Source organism: Engraulis encrasicolus, chromosome 4 (assembly GCF_034702125.1).
Source record: "Engraulis encrasicolus isolate BLACKSEA-1 chromosome 4, IST_EnEncr_1.0, whole genome shotgun sequence".
In the NCBI taxonomy this organism is placed as follows: Eukaryota; Metazoa; Chordata; class Actinopteri; order Clupeiformes; family Engraulidae; genus Engraulis; species Engraulis encrasicolus.
The window spans coordinates 34,304,019-34,326,056 of NC_085860.1; the positions used below are offsets into that span (position 1 = coordinate 34,304,019).

General features: G+C 44.9%; 2 protein-coding genes across 2 annotated transcripts in view; both read right to left on the reverse strand.

Annotated features, from left to right (window-relative positions):
• sntb2 (syntrophin, beta 2) overlaps window positions 1-2,836 on the reverse strand; it is a 33,857-nt gene extending 31,021 nt beyond the window's left edge. The window contains exon 1 of the mRNA XM_063197289.1: window positions 1,925-2,836. Within this exon, the coding sequence (XP_063053359.1) occupies window positions 1,925-2,660 (736 nt within the window). The 5' untranslated portion in view covers window positions 2,661-2,836. The remainder of the gene's footprint in view (window positions 1-1,924) is intronic.
• A 756-nt stretch (window positions 2,837-3,592) lies between these two features.
• spire2 (spire-type actin nucleation factor 2) overlaps window positions 3,593-22,038 on the reverse strand; it is a 31,082-nt gene continuing 12,636 nt past the window's right edge. The window contains exons 5-15 of the mRNA XM_063197276.1: window positions 19,322-19,486; window positions 18,804-18,890; window positions 18,450-18,570; window positions 17,387-17,553; window positions 16,229-16,454; window positions 12,527-12,657; window positions 11,345-11,482; window positions 10,713-10,780; window positions 10,196-10,223; window positions 8,907-9,004; window positions 3,593-5,994 (exon numbers count right to left, since the gene is read on the reverse strand). Of these exons, the coding sequence (XP_063053346.1) occupies window positions 5,628-5,994; window positions 8,907-9,004; window positions 10,196-10,223; window positions 10,713-10,780; window positions 11,345-11,482; window positions 12,527-12,657; window positions 16,229-16,454; window positions 17,387-17,553; window positions 18,450-18,570; window positions 18,804-18,890; window positions 19,322-19,486 (1,596 nt within the window). The 3' untranslated portion in view covers window positions 3,593-5,627. The remainder of the gene's footprint in view (window positions 5,995-8,906; window positions 9,005-10,195; window positions 10,224-10,712; window positions 10,781-11,344; window positions 11,483-12,526; window positions 12,658-16,228; window positions 16,455-17,386; window positions 17,554-18,449; window positions 18,571-18,803; window positions 18,891-19,321; window positions 19,487-22,038) is intronic.

Consider the following 22,038-nt stretch of genomic DNA (forward strand, 5'->3'; position numbering starts at 1 on the left):
CCCCCCCGATAAAGGACCAGCTCCCAAGTAAGAGGGGAGAAACACATTGGTCCATCTACAATATGGACAGTGGTCTGAGCCCATCAAGACATGCATACTATGAAATCGACCTGTGTGTGTTAAAGTATGTGTGAGGACGACTGCGGCTGGTCTAGTCCAAAAATGCCTGAGCAGTGTTTTGGTCTCACCAAGCCCTGTCTAGGAACAATGGCTGCATCTTCCCTCCCTCATCCACCACTGAGCACAGGCCCTAAGTGACACGGTCCCACTCAAGCTCAAGCTCTCAAAAGGTCAGTGTCACCTCAGGCAGGGTGTTGTGTATGTGTAAGTAAGTGCTCATGTCACTCATGTTTTATTCTAGGAGCACGTCTTCTTTATGTGAACCAAGTGAGGGGAAACATATGTGAAGACGTGGTAGTGTGTTTCGGTTTATGAAAGAAAAGAGGTCATGACCTGACATAGACCCCTCTGAGATGGAGCTAAGCTACATAATGAGTTGTTTTCTGTAGGGAATGAACAAAAAAATCACTCTTGGGAAGTAAGAGTGTGTGATACTGCAGATAGGGAAAGGGGACTGGCAGATTGACAGTTTAGAATTACATACTTCATTGACAGCAAGGACAAGATAGACACTTGGTATTGAGCAAGCAGCTTGGTGTCTGCAGTTTTCAACTGTCTGTAAGCCAAATGAAAGCCTGCATTGGCACTTTGACTGGATGACTGACAGCTCTCCAACTCCCCCAATCTTGTCAAACTTTGTCGCAAGCCACAAAGCATCCATTTAAGAGCATTTGGAAGGCACTTTCTAAGTTCCTCTGGCAAACACTACAACTCATTTTGTCAAGAAATGCAAACAGTGACGTACACACGAGACATTCTTTGCACACATTCACAGGACCACTTCAAAGGAATGCGGAGATATCAATGAGAACGTTATAAATCGTCTATATGACAGGTGACTGTCAAAAATGATCTACCATGCATCCATGACCAGACCGCAGGGTACAAGTTGGCACATCCTGTTTTCATACAGAGACATGCTGCATTGGGTTTACCACATGGCGTTAACTCGGCGAAAACACCCCTATTCAACAAAGTTCATTCCACAACATTAACCACCGCAAACAGGTCTCAGACCATTGGCCAGACACACTGGGGGCAAATTTCCGACGAGTTGGGGTAGAGACGCTGGTCGTGATATTGCATCAATCAGCAACAGCAACTCCCCTGTGGGCACGAGCTGTTTCGCAACAATAGCTTAGCTCGCGTGCAGCAACGTTACATTGTAATAGCCAACTCTAATGCATGGGTACATAATTGCATAGCTTGTAACAAAGTAATAACCACAGATTAGCATACTTCAGAAGGCATGCCACTCGATGCTCAAACGAACCACTTGTGTATTGGGCTTTTACGCAATCTAACGACACTCATAAAAAGTATAAACACCATCGTAAGATGATGACACCCCGCCCCTCTGAAATCTCCGAACACATCTCATAAACCACATGCCACTGTGATAAACAGCACCGTGGGCTTCGTTGTTTCGCCTGTTGATTTCGTGAACTGTAGGCCTATTCCTACAATAACACATGTTAAAATACTAGTGCGTAACGTCAATTCTGTTTTGTACGGAGCGCATGTGATGATATTGTAGACGGTCCAACATGGCCATATCATTGGCCATATGTACGAATGTAATCATAACGTTAAAACGTTCTTGGAACTCACAGTTTAGGAAAAACTGACCTGGAAAATCACTGCAGTGCCAGGAATGTAGGCTATGTGATGTGCCCTTATATGTGGTAGTTGCGCAGTTGTAAACAGAAAGCGGTACCGAAAAAAGTAAAGTCGGGAGTTGACTGCTTGTAATAGTGACAACTCAGGCCCTCATGAATCCCCGTTATTGCGTTAAACAACTTACCCTCAAGCGTAACCTCCTTTCCGGCCTTTTTAAGCGCCTGCACCGCCACGTCGTGTGTGGCTTCACGTAAGTCATTGCCATTGACGGATAAAATTGCATCGCCGACCCGCAGAGCTCGGCTTTGGTCCGCAGCAAGTCCGGGGAAAATCTTGGATATGAGGATGGGCATTCTATTTTCTCGACCACCTTTGATACTGATGCCTAGCCCACCGGACTCCTGTTTGACAACTCTGACTTTTCGTATTGCCTCTGATCGGTCAGCTTCGAAACTATTTGGCGTCTCACCATGCCGTGAGCTAAAACTAGACCCCGGGCTACCATAACTAGACCCAGGACTCCCAAAGTCTGAGTTGGCTCCGTTATCTCGACTGAACTTGCCAGATCCTGGACTGTTGTAGCCATAGTTGCTGCTGTTTTCAAAATGACCTCGGTTGAGCGCACCCCGCGCTGGGCTATCACTTCGTCGTAACGCACCTCCATGGTTGGGATGGATGTCGGAATTCTGGTTTCGGTTCGGATGTCCTGATGCTAATCCAGGTTCGCCGCCGTTGGATAACCCATTTCGTAGACCAGACGGCGAGCTATTGTATTCCAAGTTACCACCCGGACCACTCAAATCTGCTTCGGCCGTCAAAGTTAAAGTTTCGCGGGACAGCTCCGCTGCCACCCGAATCCAGCGGTCCCGTAGTAAAAGATCCAGCTGACCATTTTTGTCTGCTCGAGTCCAGATAGCCATACTGGTCCTCAGGGCAGTTTTCAAACTAAACTCATTATGAACTTTTTCCTCTTTTTCTGAGTGCGCACTAGGCTACTCATCGACACACCCACTTGCGAGTTGGAGAGCCGAGGGAGAGAGAGAATTATGTCTCCAAAAAAAGGGAAAGGGAAAACAACAGTATCTATCAGGCTCTGCTACGGTGAGCGCCAGATTCAGAGAGCGGTCTGTAAAGTACCTAAAAAAAACTCAAGGCCGGATGAAGCAGACAACCAATGAGGAAGCGTTCTGGCCCGCAATATTGCATATTCATGTTGAGGGCGGAGTGTTTCATCATACAATGCCAATGTAGTTCGGCTCGGGGCAGAATTGTATTGTCAGTTTCCTTTCTCATTTGATTTTATTTGGATGTGTCTGCAATGAATCATCACATTGGAGTCATATTTTGTTAACTCAGTGCACTGCTAATACAGCTTTGTCTGCAAGAGATAGATTATTGACAATGATGTGTAGGACCTTGGCAAAAATAGGCTGTGTGTAGGACACTTAATTTTTCAGGTGTTTCATAGCACCATTTTTTGCTGGGCATTGCACAGAACAGCAGGCTCCTCTGTCAGCATAAACACAGTGTTTTTGTCAGCAACCCCTCCACCCTTCCTTCACACACACACACACACACACACACACACACACACACACACACACACACACACACACACACACACACACACGTCTGTCTGTCTCAGAAAACCCAGATGGAGAACGAACTTCTACTCCACCTAAAAAAAGCAATTATTTGCACACACACACACACACACACACACACACACACACACACACACACACACACACACACACACACACACACACACACACACACACACACACACACACACACACACACACACACACACAGATAAAGCAGTCACGGCACACACAAAAAACAAGCCAACTTATTTTCAGTTTGATTTATTGCAGTTGAGGTGTTTACAAAATACAAGCAGATCACACAAGACCATGTGGAGAGGTGGGTGAGGGCGGGCAGGGCCACGGGCCGGGCTGGGCAGGACTGGACTGAGCCGGGAGAGACGCACAACTGGGTACATTTCGCAGTGTTAATTGAACACTTAGGGAGTTAGATGTAAAAGTCATGGTGTTGTTCCTAGTCTCTAGGTGTTGAAATAACACTTAGAGGCACTCGATTTATACTAGAACACTGAATTTAACACTCTACTCTCCAAGTGTTGAGTGAACACTGCACCCTTGTTCTTCCACACCACAGTTGTGGTCCACAAGAGCCTGGGGTGGGGTTCAGTAAGGTGCAGAGACGAGATGTTTTACTTTGGAAACTTCACCAAAGTGTCCCAAAAAAGACACCGTAACTCTCCTTTTTTTAATCTCTCTCGCTCTCTTTACTAGCCTCGTTTAAGATTCCACATGCTGCACTAATCTGCGCAGCACGCATGCACACTATGCAATCACAATACATTCTGGTTAGAAATTCCTTACCAGAATGCACTGTATACACTACAGTATTCACAGGGCGCATGTGTGCTGCTCAGATTTTTGCTGCCATTATCACAAACGAGCCCACTGGTTTTCACTGCATACATTCAGACAGTCGCACAGTGGTGGCAAAGCACGCAAGCTTGCGCCAACCTTCATGGCTAAGGTTATTTTGTTGTTCTTTAAATATATCTTTTTTTTCTTTCAGTTCAATTCTGAAGTGCTCAAAAGCAGCTTGTTGTTCAGGCAGTCGTGTCAGCGTTAGTCTTTCTGGAGTTCCACGTACAGTAAGTCATTCCATGACCTTTCGACGCCTTGATTTTAGTGCTGAGGGTGGTGAGGGGGAAGGGTTGTGTCTTGGAGATGTGCCAGGTTTGCTTTTCAAAAAGCCAAATGAATATACAGTACATTCAAACATAAAAAAGAAGAACTGCAAGGCAACTAGGAGTTTTCATTCCGGAATAACCCTGTCCCTCTTTCTCCCAATGTTGTTGTTGTTGTTGTTTTCTTTGTCCTCCTCATCCTTCTCTCTTAATCCACTATTTTGTACAGAGCTGTGCAGTAGGGAGGATGGCGGTGTCGAGGGGAAGTGAAGAACAAGCTAAGGCAGAGAAGGCATTCGCTGTCCCTCACTGGCACTCTGCCTGGTGCCATCCAGCTGAAGGGGACACATTGCGTGATGCGGTGCAGCACTAGATGAGCATTTGCACTAGGGGTCGTGATGATGGGATGATCAGAGCAAAGGGTGGCCGTTCAGGGTTGCAGGATGAGGAGAGGTTGCAGCACATGTTGGGGTAAATGTGAAGTGTATGTAGGGTGTAGGGTGTGATTTATTGGGAGTCGAGTTGCATGTATCTCTATAGAGGAAGGAAGGAAGTGGGGATAGTCCTCTTCTCAACCAGACGTTAAAATCATTTTGTAGAGGTGGGGATATCAACACCAGAACGGTGGGAAAAATCCCCTGATACTCAGATCCTATCCCATCGTACAAATCGCACCCTGGGTGTATGTGTGAGAGAGTGTGTAGGTGGGGGTCAGTGGGTTGGTGGGGTGGGAGCTTAAGCAGTGCACTAAAGGGGGCAACCCAAACCGACGCTACAGGATTGCGTACAAGTCTCTCAAGTCAATCAGCAAACAAGACAAAGTGTGTCAACAGCTTCTGATCCATTTCATTCCATGAATCAATCAATCCGCGACAGCCACACACAAAAAAACTGCCATTCCAAGCAGAAGCAGTAACGTCAGTGCAATAGTTCATTCGATTGTCAACAAGAGCACTCACTCAAGCAATCAATCAGTCAGTCAATCAGACAGTCAGTCTCAATCCATCAATCAATCAATCAACACAATCAGTCAATCTGAGGTCTGCCATGGAAGAAAAAGGTGTCAATGGTTTCTTAAAGCTGGGAGATAGTTCATCATCAGTCATTGTCATCTATGATAGCGAAATCTCTATGGTAAGGAGGTGGGTAGGCCCCTAGTTCATTTGATCTTGCCCCTGGATGGCGTAGATGGCGTTTGTGGATGTGGATTGGCCTGGGTCTGGGCCTGGGTCTGGGCCTGGGGTGCTGGCTGCTGGTTCTGGGTCTGCATTTGGGTCTGCTGGGTGGTGGAACTGGAGGAGGAAGAGGAGGAGTAGTAGGAGGAGGTGGTGCAGGAGGAGGTGTGGGAAGAGGGCTTCTCGCGCTTGGGCGTGTTGTTGAGGATGTCCAGGCTGCGTCGGCTGGAGGAGATGACGTCGGCCACGAACTTGGTGCACTCGGCGCAGACGTCGCGCAGGCTGCAGCCGTGGGCGTACAGGTGGGGGAACTCCTCCTCCACCGAGCGGCGGGACAGCGTGCGCAGCGATCTGGAAGCAATGGTGGAAAAGACACAAAGAGAGAAGCGAGAGTGTTTTATTTGTCACGTACAGTATGATTACCTGTAGACTACAGCAGTAACAGAGAAAGTCACTTTGAACGAGAGAGTGAGGCAGAGCTGTGTGTATGAGTGTGTGTGTGTGTCTGCGAGTGTGAGTGTGTGTGTGAGTGTGTGCACGCACGAGTGTGAGTGTTTGTGTGTTGTGTGTGTGTGTGTGTGTGTGTGTGTGTGTGTGTGTGTGTGTGTGTGTGTGTGTGTGTGTGTGTGTGTGTGTGTGTGTGTGTGTGTGTGTGTGTGTGTGTGTGTGTGTGTGTGTTTGTGTGTGTGTGTTAGCGTTCATTTGTGCCTGTGTGTCAAGGAGAGAAAAATGCTGTGTATCTGCGTGTGAGTACATTACAGACATGACACAGCTGAGAAACCAGTCTATTACCCATTACTTACAGTGTTAATAATCATTAATTTTTCTATTTATAGTGTCCACCACTATTTACTATGGCTGAACAGATGTGAAGCATCTGCCTCATGTGATCTGTGGGATTCCCATAAGCAAAATCCCCATGAGCGGCTAACATTAGCCACAGAGATACTGTACCAAGCCGAGCACAGAGACCAAACATACAGACCAGCAGAAAAAGCAGTGTTAATTAAACACTGTTCTGAGAAGGCACCAATCAATTATGAGTCAATTACACTCTGCGAGTTGAATGAACATTGACGAGAGTTGAGTTTCATTGAGTTTTAGAGAACATGTTCGCGCATGTTCACAACATGTTTGCAACATGTTTGCAACACCCAAGAGTTGAATTTAAGACTAGAATCGAACGGGACCCCATATTCTCCAAATAGTGTTGAATTGACACTGCGTTTGTCTGTACTGTGCAGAGACCAGTAGCGTGGTGGCTGGCGTATTAGCGTGAGAGCAGGAGCGGGTGTGCAGGGATGCAGAATGCCCTGGCTGGCAGCGGATTATATAATGGCTACTTAGCGGCCTCACCCGATAAGAGGAGGGGTGAGTCATTACGCAAGAGTGTTTAAGGATCTAGGTGATGGGCCCTTATTAGGCCTACGCCACTGAGCAACACTGAGCTGGGAGGCTGTTAAAGACGGCCCGTCCGCCCGCCAGCCAGTCAGGAAACCAGTAGTCGTTGTGAGGAGGACAGATAGCCTGGGAGAATACCATTAGGCTTGGAGTCTGGAAGTCTGTTAGTCTGGGAGCCATGGGGTTGAACCTGGAGATTTTAGGTACAGTAGTTCATCAAGATTCCACCTAGACAGTCAGTCTGTCAGTTAGACAGTAGTCGTGAGGAGGACAGATAGTCTGGGAGAATACCACTAAACTTGGAAAATACCACTTCTCCAGGACCCATGGTACCTGATCATTTTTCGCTTTATCTTATAGATTTTAGGTACAGTGGTTCTTCAATATTTAAGATGCAGAAAGCGAGAGAATACCATTACTTGGCCCAACAGACCATATGAAACACAGGCTGTATTCTTATTATTATAAAGATGTTTATGGGCAGAATGGCATGACCATGTTGTGACATGGAAGTAAAGAATGTCCGTAATGTCCTAGCTATGTTGTATTGTCATGGTAGAACAACGAGGTGTTCTGCAGGCAGAATGCCGATACTGCTCATCATGTTTCTCACAATACTGCTCATCATCTTTATTCAGTTTCATAGTGCACTTGGCAAAGTCAGAGAATCCCAGATTAGGTCGGATGAAAGATTTTTTGTAAATGCTGTCTGGCCTGAGGCCATCAAAGATGCTTTTCACCTATTTGTCCAGTAAACTAAATACACACTCCACCATACTGTACACAACTATATGTTTTCTGCAGTGCAAATGCAGAGACACATTGAGTCCAGTTCCTTGCATATATGAATATACTTGGCCCCTAAAACTGAACTGAACTCCATTTCGGAAGGTCACAGGTTTGATATCCGGACCAGAGGGAATAAATGAGGTGTGCATAACTGAAATAGCTCTCATACTCCCATACCCTTCCTCCATGGCTGTGGTGACTTTGAGCAAGTCATCTAACCCCCACACTGCAGTAGAACTGTCCGTGTACCTAATGTACTGTAAACTCTGAACGAGGGCCAGCCAAATGTACTGTAAAGTCAGAGTGGACAGACACTTGGGTCTTAGGAACACAAATTCAAGTTGCACGCTTCATGCAATCTCCCTTGCATTTCTTTGTCAGGAAGTGGCATGGCTAAAATGTTCTGTCAATGAACATCAAAATCTTCCCAGCCTCCTTAGGAGAAAAATACAGTTCAAATTCAGTTTCAGATCCCAGTTTCAGTTCACGCCTCTCTCTCTCTCGATCCAAGGGATTTCCAGAGCTGAAATTTGCAGGCTGATAATGGGCACTCTGCTGTTATGAAAGTAGGATCACTTTCAATAAGTAACTTTGTGCTATCTTGGTGAGTATAAAATCAATTTGCTGCCATGTGAAATTAGGATGTGTGTTGGAGAGAACTCGGTTTTGAACAATGGTTTTGAAAAATAAGCATGTACCAAAGACTCAAGAGTGCAAAGATAGTATGGAAGCATTACACTATTGACCATTTAACAAAGCTCTGATATGTTTGTCTCTGAACATTGCTCAGAACCTGATATTTAGCTCAGTGTTCAGAACATCCAAATGACTGATTACTGGTAGAATGTTACTGGTGGAATGTCACATATCTTACTAAACTGGCATCCATGGTGGCTCATAGCCTACACAGTACCTCACATCACTGTTGCTCTGTACTGGAACCTTTGGTATGCACTGTAGCCTATAATGGGAAGATACCGTGTTGTGGTAATCATATTGTGACTGATGTTGCGTGAATAATCCAGCTTGTGTGTGTGAAAGCTCTGACATGGGGACATGCGTGACAAACTCACTTGTAGACCTCGCTCTTGCGGTGCTGGCTCCTGGGGCTGTTGTGGAAGCCCACAGTGTAAACGGGGATGTGTGCCAACTTCTTGGAAGGGATCTTCATCTGCAGGAAGAAGATGGAGGTAGACAGCATTGTGACAAAAACAAACCAAAAAAAGGCAGGAAGAAGACCGGTCACATGACCTACTACAGGACATGTGACTCCAGTCCATTGTGGTGTCATTAGGGACATTGGGTCTTTCTCAAAGCCTAGGCCAGTGTCCTTCCAAGTGTATCAGCCTAATTAGTCACGCCCAGTGATTGGATGCTTTTTGGTGAACTCTACAGAATATCCAATCACTGGATGTGACTAATAAAGGGTATCCAATCACTGGGCGTGACTAATTAGGCTGATACACTTGGAAGGACACTGGCCTAGGCTTTGAGAAAGACCCATTGGGTATTTCTCAAAGTGAAGTGTCCAAGCCTTGCTAGGACGAGTGACGCCCATTTTTCCAACGGGTAGGCCTATCCAATTATCAATTAAACTTAAAACTAGTGATTGGATAGCCTTTAGTGAAATCTGCAAAAAATGGGCGTTACTCGTCCTAGCAAGGCTAGGACACGTCGCTTTGAGAAATAGCCATTGAGGACACCTGCACATCTTGAAAAGTGTTTCTTTGCAAGTGCAGCTGCTTCAGAAGAAGTCACTTTTAGAGCATGGAAAAAGCGCAATATCGCTACAACTACTGTCAAACCAAACAGACCGAAACGTCAGCCATCAAAAGACACAGTTTTGGTTTGACCGTAATTGTAGCAGTGTGGCACTTTTCCACTCTGACAAAAGTCAGTGAGTAAACACCCGCAGAAGAGGAGGCAATAAAAACTCCCACATGACCCCCATGGCAATCACACTCTAAGTGACAAGGAAGGACACACAAGTAGACATAAGGACACACGACACAAGTAATCCCACACACCCAAAACCACACAAGCCCGACACCATACAAAAGAACAAACAGCAAACACAGCACAGCACCCAGCACACAGTAAAGAGGACAGGAGGACATAGACATTGAGGCTCATCAATGCATAATAGATGACTGGCAGACCAAGTTAATACATTACGTCATTTTCTCCATTTCAATCAGCTGCTGCCATTATAAGAAATACAATAATAAAATCTATGAATTATTTATGATCTACGGAATGGTGGCAATGAGAGCACACCAACAACACATGCTGCATTAAGTGGAAAATATGACTGCTTTTATGATTGTTTATAATTTATAATATAACAGGGAAGACTCAGTACCTTGGCGCTACAGGAGCCACAGACAGACCTACGACACAACAAGAGAGGGAGGAGTTAGTTTGGCACTGTACTCAACTGGGTGACACATCATTTTATGGTCCTCTGAACTGCATACCGCATCCGTGGTGACATATCTTTGAGCTGGTTGGCCAACAGTTCACTGATGCCTGTGTAGATGCGTTGTACGGTACCGCACCCCTAAAACAGTTTGAAATGCACCCCACTATAACTCTTCCTCCCCAATCTGTCACCCCAACACCACACATGGCGGCCATCCATAAGCTATATGGATCAAACTTGCGCAAGTTCACTGTCTCGTGAGGTTTTGTGTTCGACTTGACTTGTGTTGTTAATGGAACGACTTCGATAACAGCAAGATCTCACTCACATGGGGTAGATGGGTGTCGAGATTTCATTTGAGAGTAGGCCTACTCAAACACTATGCCTGCTGTTGTAGACACTACACTGTAAATGGGTCATTGGCATCTGCTGAGCATGCAGTTGTGTTGCCCCTCACCTTTTACACAGAAGACAAGTGGAGGGCCAGGAGAAGAGGGGAAACTTGACCCGGCAGCAGCAACATACCTGGAATCAGGTCGACATAGAGAGATGCATACTGGTTCATATAAGATTACTGGTTCATACGTATAGGATGCATACTGATTTATATAAGATGCATTAGTTCATATAAGCATACATACACTTGCAGAAAAAACTGCATCACTATTCTTGATTCACAAATATTACCTAACACAGGATTTGACAGGGCTTTGCTGTATATTTGCTATAGTTTAGTGCCAAATTAGAAGTACTACGGCAAAACAGCAATTTTTACACAAACACAATTTTTCTTCATATGGGTAGACTCACACAAGTGCACACACAGAAAGATAAGACGGTTCAATCACACTGACCCATAAAAACACAGAAACAGAGGGAGAGAAACTGAGAGAACGGAAGAGAGAGATTTTAATCTCTCATTCACACGCACGCACGCACGCACACACACACACACACACACACACACACACACACACACACACACACACACACACACACACATCCAAAAATCACACCACACCACAACTGTGGGGTCAGTCAACAAACAAAACTGCTGCCGTGGCTTGATTAGACTGATTTGCCGTGCACCTTGCCCTTCCTCAAATTGTTGTAGAGCTCTTTGTTTTGCAGAAACTTCTCCATCTCGGCCTTGACCAGCACGCGTCGCACGTTGATGACCTCATCCACCGTTAAAGCCAGGCTCTCCACCGGGTGACTGAACTCCTCCTTTTACAAGAAGTGGGAAGTAGGCCAAAAATAGAGAAAGAGAAAGTAGAAGTGCTGAGTGACACGGAGAGAGAGACATGTTTGCCATAGGTGTATGTTCACCCATACTGTTTTTTATTTATTTATTTATTCATTTATTTTTCAAATATAATACCCCATTTCCATGTCACATACAAACAAAATATACATAAAATACAGTAGAAGTCATGGATTCTTCGAGTTATAAACTCGAAATAAACATAAATTATAAAAATAAACGGGAGTCATTTCAACAGTTCCAACAGTTCCTCATACTTCTACTGTACTTCAACAGCATCATTTTCAAGTAAGTACCCATACTGGTTCTGTTTGGTTCTGTTGTGCTTTGTTATGATCTAGGCTGACAAAGTGAGACAGATATGCACAGTATGTCATGGATGTAGCGTATGTTTATAAATACTGTGCTGTTTGGATGAAATGCTTTGCCAATGCAATGAACTACTTGTCCTATGTCCTGTACTTGTTTGTACTGTTTGTCCTACAAGCAAACTGAATTCAGTTCAATTCAGTTGGTGCAGGGAGAGACAGGGAGAGAGAGAGAGAGAGACAGAGACAGAGACAGAGAGAGAGAGAGAGAGAGAGAGAGAGAGAGAGAGAGAGAGACAGAGACAGAGACAGAGACGGATAGGGACAAACAGGAAGAAACAGTATGAGATAGAGACAGAGAGAGAGAGAGAGAGCGAGAGAGAGAGAAGACATGATGAAAAACCTTTACTGCCTGAATGACTGACTGAAGCGCTGACACAACAGCTTTGTCCTACTGGGAGGCAGTGAAATGGTGCGGGGCGGCAGTGAGAGGCGGTGACCATGGCTGCACGGCTGAGAGGCCATGTGTGTCGGAGTGGAGCAGCTTGTGAACGCACTGTCCGTTTCCCATCTCCCCATTTCCCAATCCCCCGTTCCCCACCTCCTCATCCACCCAGGCTCCCCCCGACACACACACACCCACACACACACACACACACACACACACACTCGCACGCACGCACATACACACACACTGACCATCCACTGGCGTTTGCTGGCCCCAGGGGAGGGGGAGACGCTGCTCGATACCCCTTCTGACGCCTCCTCCACAGAACTCAACGAGCAGCGAGCAGGGGATGAGGACATCCAGCCAGCTACAGGGAAAGAAGCTATGAGGTGTGGAGAGAAAGAGAGAGAGAGAGAGAGAGAGAGAGAGAGAGAGAGAGAGAGAGAGAGGAGGGAAATAGATACAGAGAGATAGATAGATAGAGAGAGAGAGAGAGAGAGAGAGAGAGAGAGAGAGAGAGAGAGAGAGAGAGAGAGAGAGAGAGAGAGGAGGGAGATAGATACAGAGAAAAACAGACAGATAGGCAGATAGGAAAAAGAAAAGAAAGAAAGAAAGAAAGAAAGAAAGAAATAAAAATTTAAAAATAAAACTTTGTAATATGGTACGTCTACATGCTGCAAAGCTGTTTTTCCCTTGAAGAGCACTTAACGTCGACGTCATCAAATCATAACCACTTTGCTCAAGCACAAAGAAGATCATTGTGGGCCCAAAACAGCACATCAGAATCATAAGTGGAATGATTTTTTTTCCATCCTGAAGGCTTGAGGCGTGAAAAACAGCCAGGCTTCTGTCTCCCCCTATTGGTAGGGGTGTGTACGTGCAGAAACGTCCTGTCAATATTTGTTTTCATGTGTAGCGACAGAGACAACACAGATTTCACCTGTGCTCTTGTATTACATGTAAGGAATGTCGCCATACACAACAGGGTAATCCAACACCTCCTGTTTGAAAGGAGGTAGTTCTACTCTCAATTCTCGAGCTGTTCCTCCTACTAGGGTTGCCAACCGTCCCTTAAAATACAGAATCATCCTCCCATATTTAGAAATAAAAGTATGGGTTCCATATTAAACTGAAACCGACACGGGACGATAAAATGTAGGAAATTACATCTAAGAAATATAAAATGTTCTGGGGGAGGGAATTGCCCAAATTGCAAACATCTGGCTTAAGTCCTATAACCTAAATACCTTCAGGCAGAAGATTATTCCAGCATATTGTAAATGTCTGATAACCCTTGGTGTTTGGGCTAGTATTTTGTATCCTATTTATCTTTTCAACAGTAGAATCACAGTGTGTACCAGTAACTCGAGGCATATTTTAAATGCCACCACTCTCTCTGGATTATTTAAACGGAAAATAGAAGTATATTTAGAGCTGTTTTTACCAATTGGATGGCAAGGCAATTGCCTTGTGCCATAACAAAATTTGCCCTCTGTAGTGGCCCCCAACAGTCAGCCCCACCATGGTAAATACCAGCAAAATAATTCAAGTGGACCCCATATCCCCGAAGGGCTAGAAGCACTGATGAATATATTCATTACTTAACCAATAATAAGCCTTTTTACATAATATTATGTACAAAATAAATAAAATAACCTCTTTCAGGTAGATCCAGATAAAAAAATGAACTTTTAAATTGTAATAGCCTCAGTGATTGAGAGGATACGTTTTTAGTAGCCTCAATCACTGAGTCTATTACAATTTAAAACCAGGCCAATTACAGCTCTTTCTCATTTTCAAGTTCTCTTTCCAGTGATTATCGTGATTTATGGCCATAAATTAGTGGTATAATGAACATGCTGATTGAAAACAAAATGATCATTGCTACACTAATAGCTTCTGGCTTCAGTATAAGTTGCCGGCTGTATTTTTATGGGTGTTTATATTGTAATGACCATGTTGGTCATGGTCTTCCATCCATGGTCATAAACCACGATATAACTGGCAAGAGGGATGAATGAGCCTTCATTTACATGGTTTTGAATTAGTCTTATTTATTGAGGCAATATACTCTGCAAAACACTAGGACAGTATAATGACACTGACGGAAAAAAATATACTGTATTTCTCAACAGTGTCTGTATAAGAGTATGTACTGTAGGTGTTCAACTCTTACTACCTGTACGAAACAATCAAATCATATATATATAGGCTAGGTTAAGTTAGGTCTCTTTATTGTTATTCATTATTATACAGTATATGAAATGCCTACATCAGTATGTTCAAAATAGTAAATGTATATTACATTTTATATTTTAGTATTTAAACCTCTACTGTGTTACCTCTATTGCAGTTGTTCTAAAACTAAATAACAACTGCGTTAGTGTGTACCTTCCGAGACACTCCCTGCACCACAGACCGTTGGCTATAAATATTTCCGCATAATTACTCCTGCATGAAGGAAATCGGGAAATATATTCTCCATTACGTAACAATGAAAGCTGGGCTCTACTGAGGCGCTCAATTAGAAATCCACGGCTTTATGGGGTGTGTGTATGTGTCAGTGTGTGTTCGTGTGTGCGTGCGTGCGTGCGTGCGTGCATGCGTGCATTTCTGTGTGTGTGTGTGTGTGTGTGTGTGTGTGTGTGTGTGTGTGTGTGTGTGTGTGTGTGTGTGTGTGTGTGTGTGTGTGTGTGTGTGTGTGTGTGTGTGTGTGTGTGTGTGTCTGCGTGCAACTTTTATAGTTGTGATATTGTGCTACACAAATACAGTTGTTTTTATCGATTGATCACAGTTAATTGGAAAATCTGTTCTCCTTTATCTCTCTCTATTCTCTCAATTTTGATTTGTATCTGAAAATCTACTGATGGGCGATCTGATGTTGTATCAGTGCAAATGCTTTGCGGCATGAGGTGCTGGCACAGGGCTTAGAAGGAGTACGTGGCCGGGAAGAGACAAGTGCTATGTTGATACTTGTATGCTTCCTGTTATTGCAACGAACAACTATACATCTTTTCTGTTGTGGATTTGCTGACTGGTTGACTGACCTCCCTGGATTACTTAGATGATTGACCTCTGGTGAGGGGGGAGGGTTGATATTACTTTGTAAAAAATCATTTGATTCAGGCCCTGCCGTGGCCTAACGGTAGGGCACTGGGTTACTACGCCGGCAACCCGGGTTCAATTCCAGCTCATGCCATTTGCCAATCCTCCCCCCCATCTTTCTCTCTCCCACTCACTACCTGTCAGCTCTCATGCTGTCTTTTCGAAATAAAGGGGAAATGCCCCTATCTATCTATCTATCTATCTATATATATATTATAATTTGGTTCAAATTGGCACGTTTGTGGCCTTGACCTTTGTAAGGTCCCACTTGTTTCTCCTCTCGCATTGTCTAGGCAAGATAGATGCCCAAAGAGCCCAGAACAATTCTTAAAAAATGGCACGTTTGTGCATTTGGTGTGGATTATAAACTGTAAATGAAATAAAAAACAGTTCACTTACTACATGTATAAACCCCCATTGGCTTGGCTGACTGGGTGACTAGATGATTGGCCATGCTGACATGGCTAACTGAACTGGCTGTACTCGCTATGTACAGTAAAAAACTTTGAGAGTTGATTTAACCACTTCTAGGTCAGTGTTTCTCAACGGGGGCTCTACAGCCCCCCAGGCATTGGGGAGCTCGAGGAAGGCATTGAAAAGGATACAGCTGAGAGGGGGCCGTGCTTATTTTCCATTGGGGGGCATTACTCCATTTTATTTTTTTAATTCTAAGGGGGGCGTTGGTAGGCTTATGATGAGGTCTGGGGTGTGTTTATTCAATAGAGTTTGAGAACCTGTTCTACACTGTTTTTAACATCTTCTTGAGTGTACTCCGTAAGGGCTGAACTAACACTGCCTGATGTCTATGGCTGGTATGCATGTGATGGGTGGCAGCATGGCCCACTGACCTCTGTAGGTTGGCACGGGCCAGGCTCCGGTGAGCGTGTTGGCGCGGGGCCGCTCCCTCATGGTGACGCCCTCGGGGATGCCCAGGTGGCCCGACCCCGACAACGAGGGCAGCATCTCGCCCCGCAGCTCGGCCAGGTCGTGCTCCGAGAAGGAGCGGTCACGCTTCAGCGGCGTCGGAGAGCTCTCCACGCGCCGAATCTCCGCGCTGCAGGGGGAATCCTCCTCCTGACACACAACAAGAGCAGACAAACAATACTAAGGGGTGAAAAAAACACAGTAAAAAAATAGTGTTAATTTTTTAAAATGTATTTTTTATGGACTTTTTCGCCTTTATTTTTGATAGGAAGCGAATGTGGAGAGAGAGAGACTCGGGCCGGATTCGAACCCTGGGTGCAACCCTTGGGCATGCAAGCCAAAATGTGGGGGGCTTAGCGCACTGCGCCACAGCTCCACAAAATCATTGTTAGATGTCTCTACAGGCGTTGGGTCATTGAGAAGGATACAGCTGAGAGGGGGATTGCTCAGCTTCCATTGGGGGGGGGGGGGGGGGGGGGGGGGGGGGGGGGGGGGGGGGGTTGGGCATGTGAAATGCAGTAAGAGTGTGACTTGCCCCCTAATAACTACCATCGTATTTGGGGGTACCAGGTCCATTTTTACAGCTGTTACAACAGTTTACATTTTAGACTTACAACATGAATACCGTATGCCCCTTAACCCTGCTACTCTTGTCTCTTTAAGGCAGGGGTGGGGAACCTATGTCTCGTGGCGAGGGCCATTTGCGGCCATCTGCCCCCCGACATAATTTTAATGTTATGCAGCTTCATATGAAATATGACATATTTTGTAAAGGAATCTCAGAAATAACATTTGCAATACAATTAAGCTATGGGACCTAGAGAAGGTGGGGTCTGTTGTAAAGGTGGCTACCTTCAATATAGGCCTAAAATGCAGGGGGAAATCCTGGTTTGTGTTCATAGTACGGCCCTTGGAAGACTTTTACGGCCCTTAGAGCAATTTGAAGTGGCCCTTCGAATGAAAAAAGTTCCCCAGTATCCCACTCTGCAGTACAGTACGTCCTGTAATTCAGACAGATGAGTGCAATGCTAATTTGTGGAGGCATCAGGCAGTCTAACAGACAGTACAGACTTTCCCGGTACCTCAAAGATGTTCATCTCCTCCATCTCCTGGAGCGTGGGCGCTTTGAGCAGGACTCTAGGTCTGGAAGGGGGCCGGGGACCTGCATCAGTCATGGACAGGTCTATACAGGATGTGGACTTGATGTCACAGGAGCAGGTGTGCGCCAGACAGGGCAGGGAGCCAAATGCTACAAGGAAAACACAGAGGAAATCATTATATGAAAAAGAAAACAGGGAATACTGAAACAGCAGAGATAGCAAGCTAACGGGCAAAATACAAACGTTTGTACATGCAAGCGACTAAAGCAGTAGAGTCGGCGACATTCCATTATTTTCTATTACGAAGCGGTAGGGAGAGAGTAGGCATTGACAGAGAAGCCAGGCTAGCAAGGCGGGGAAAACGTTGAATTTTGCTGAATATATTAATGAGTAGCGCTGGTGGCTAATAGTGGCATGCACAGACATTTTGGGGGGCAGGTGCTGAAGGGGAGAGGTTGGGGGCATGTGGAACTTCCGGCTGCCTTACGAGGCTAAAGAGGCAATATATTGGGCCAATATTGTCACATGCTTTTGATCATGAAGCATTTGTAGATTACCATGTCAACATGGACCACAATACATTGTGACAATAATTACAAAAAGAATATTTAAAAAGGGACTTTTTTGTCCAGTAGGGCAAAGGGGCAGGTGCTTTAGCACCACCTCGTCCCTATCTGTGCACGCCTATGGTGGCTAGGCAGTGGAGAATGACGTTGGTTGAATTGATGTGACGTTGGAAGGTGGCAAGTAGTAACACAAACATGACTGTACATAAAAAATGTGAAGAAATCCCATTATACTGTTAGCAAGATGAGCATTAGCTTTAAGAATGTGTTGGCCTTGTGAATTTAACATCTTTCAAACTGACGTTTGGAACACACCCACTACAAGTGCCCAGTACAAGTGTATTGAAGCGGTAGCTTACCGCCTGCATGTATTTTGGCCGTTAGCCAGACTAATTTTGGTGATGAAGTCTAATACTGACAGTGACTAATACGGACAGCAGTGTCTGTGCTGGTTACACTGTGAGCTCAGCCAGACTCACCCCTCTTAGAGTTGGGAGGGTCCACAGGCCGGAGCTTGCGTTCCTGACGGATCTCCTCCAGCACACGTTCATGGAGGGACGGCTGGTGCTGTGGTGGTGGGGGCATGCTTCGCTCTGACGCCTGTGACAGGTAAATGCAGATTCAGCCACCAAATGTATGTTTGAAATGTGTAGACACAATACAATTTTATATATTTCAATGAATTTGCAAAGAAGTTTTCTTTCTTTCCTTCGTACATTCCTTCCCACTTTTTTCTTCAACTTACAACAAGTTCAAAGACACTGCTTTTATGTATTTATTTGAATTATTATTCAGCTGCAGAATTATGGCTAGATCTTTCCAGAAGATCTTACTGGCTTTAGAGGTGGTCTGGAGCGGATGAACTCCAGGATGAGCTCATGGGCATTCCTCTTCACTGTTGTCGGGATGTCACCGTCCACCTGAGCAGTCAGACGAAAACAGCCATAGAGAGAGAACGAAAGAAGGGAAGAACAGAGAGAGAGAGAGAGAGAGAGAGAGAGAGAGAGAAAGGAATGACAAAAGAAAGAAGATAAAAGAAAGAAAGAAAGTGAAAGAAAGAAAGAAAGAAAGAAAGAAAGAAAGAAAGAAAGAAAGAAAGAAAGAAAGAAGGCATAGTCGGGGGTAGAAAGAAAGAGAAGAGGCAGAGAAAAAGAAAAAGGACAGGAAAGAGTAACGGACAGAGAAGACGAAAGACACAGGAGGAATAGACAAGACATCCAGCCAATTACTAATGTACGTTCAAGCAGAAACAGAAAAGCACCGTGATGCCACACCGCGCCACACTCACCACGGCCGCCGCAGCGGACTCTGAGACAGATAAAGTGAGGCGGCTCTGCTTGTGTGGGCTCACCATGACTTTGCGCAGCTTGTACTTGCGCGAGCGAATGTCCTGCATGAGCATCTCGAAGGGCGTGAGGCTGAACTCGGTGGCCAGCGGGTTGAAGGGCTGCTCCTCCACCTTCTTCAGCTTCACCCCCTGACGCAGCTCCTTCATCAGCTGCACCCACAGACGAGCCTGCAAGGGACCAACACACTTTATTACATTACATTACATTACTTTTTATTACATTAGAATCTACATCACATTACATAATGTATTACACTCTGTTAGTTCCTTCATCAGCTGCACCCACAGATGCGCCTGCAAGGGACCAACACACTTTATTACATTACATTACATTACATGATTACATTTAGTAATTCAGTACATGACACTAAGCCGCCCCTTCATCAGCTGCACCCACAGACGAGTGTTTGACATTACGTTTTTTGCTCACCAGCCACTGTGGCTAGTGGTTTTCCCGAGCCATTCAGCCATTCCACAAGCCCTAGCTACAGCTTTGCTCTCAGTTCTTCCCATTGCCATGTAAATCAACAAGATTAGTGGTATGAGCATAGCTATCTACATCTAAATATATGTGCACCTAAATCAGAAATACCAAATGGATAGGCCCCTATGTTCATTTTCTCGTGCCTAAAACAATTGATGAAGGGTACACAGTGCAATAAAGCCTTTTGTGATGTGTCACACCCAGCAATAAGCTACCTGCCAAATTGGCAAGAGAGACTGACATTAGTACGAGCAACAGCCAAGTTTCACCATGAATTTGGCTAGTTCGTAGGGGCCAATGTCAGGCCCTGATTGCATTACATTACATGAGTGGTTTTACCAGCTCAAATACCCACAGACGAGCCTGGACATGACAGCAACATCACCACATTGCATTACATTAGTGGTTTTTATCAGCTCAATCATCAGACAAGCTCTGTACCCAAAGCCAAGCCTGGATATGACAGCCACATCACCACATTACATTACATTAAGCAGCCCCCATCATCAGCTGCAGAGACAAGCCTGCAAGGGAATTACACACAGCCACTCCTGTCCTACCTGTGCATCAGATGCACCCGATGCCTCTGAACGTGACCTACACATGGACACGAGCCTTTTCAGCCAGGTGTCTTTTGTGAGGACACAGGGTGTTTAGGAGGTGAAGGTTATCTAAATAACACAGCGTGCAAAGATCAGGGCTTGACATTAACTTTTTTCACCCACAGGCCACTGTGGCTAGTAGCTTCCCTGAGTCACTAGCCATTCGGGTATTCTACAAGCCACACATTTTAAATCGTTTTTGTTTTCTTCATCATGATAGTGTACGTCTTACCTCAGAAGATGAGGTGCTAAAGCAAGATAAGTGTAAAGCTTTCTACAAGGAAGTATAGAAACTATAGAATTACTGGGCTTTTTCTTTGAGATTTTCTTGAACTTAAATACAAACAATTGATACACAAGGGGTCAAACAACAGAATACAAGCTACTATGATGTGTGTGTCATACCAAAGAATAAGCTGCCAGCCAAATTGGCTAGTGACACTGAAATTATTACTAGCCACAGCCAATTTTTACCAGCATTTGGCAGGTGCCAGTGTCAAGCCCTGGCAAAGATATGTATGTGCACAGACAGCTACATCTCTCCAAAAAAACACTGATGCATAAATCAGACGGGATACAGCCATTCTGGTGTAAGAGTGCGTTTCAACTCAATATCTGTGCTTTTAATTGAAATAAAAAGTTTTAAACAAGCAAGACAATCGCCAGGTCCAAAGCACAGAACAGTAGTAAAGTGCAGACAATTGAGGGAGCAGAAATTAGCACTGTACTATTGGCACACATTTTACGCAGCCACCAGCCGACGTTGATAGTCGACCACACACGAGAAAGCAGTTTAGCCCTCTCACTCCATGACATCCTGTAGGCTATAGTAGCATACCAATGAATATGCAAAAAGTAATCTCGTGACTTTTGATGTGATCCACAAGGCACATAGGCTAATCAATCAACAGGTACTTTCCCACCTAAACTGGGCTAGGCCAAGGATGGCCAACAGTCCCACGTAGCATGTGTGCGCACAGTATTTGAAGCTTTATGTGTCCCACAAATGCTTGCTTAAAAAATGTTGGTCGCAAGAATTCCTAGACTGCATCCATGAGGGCACACGCACAGCTCATGGCACTTGCAATAGCTGCTACTTTGTGTAGATTTGCACTCTGCACTGAATGTGTGGTCAGAATTCTTTCTTTGAAGAATAAAATCTCAAAAGCAGTTTGAAGCTGTACTTTGGTCCTTAAAGCTGTATAAAATATAGGTCCTTGTGAGCTGCCAAAGAGGCAGTTTGGAAAAACTGCACTGATGCAAAAACGAGTCTAGCCTTTTCAAGAAACTGAAGTTGTGGTGCTTGCTTGCTTTCTGCTTCACCACCGGATGTTGTGAGACTGAATACAAAACTGCTCAATCATGTAGAGTACAGGCCAAAAGGGTTAAACCAGGGGTGTCAAACTCAAATTGACCGAGGGCCAAAATCAAAATCTGAAACGAAGTCACGGGCCGAACTCAACAATTATTTTGAAAATTGGACTTTGGCCCCCGGGCCTGAGTTTGACATCCCTGGGTTAAACCGTCTTAAAGTTCTAGTTCTACGATTCTAATGCACTATTGGGTGACATTTGTGTTCAATTACAGTAAGATTGACTTGATTGACTGGGTGTTTTTAAGTACTTAAAATTAGA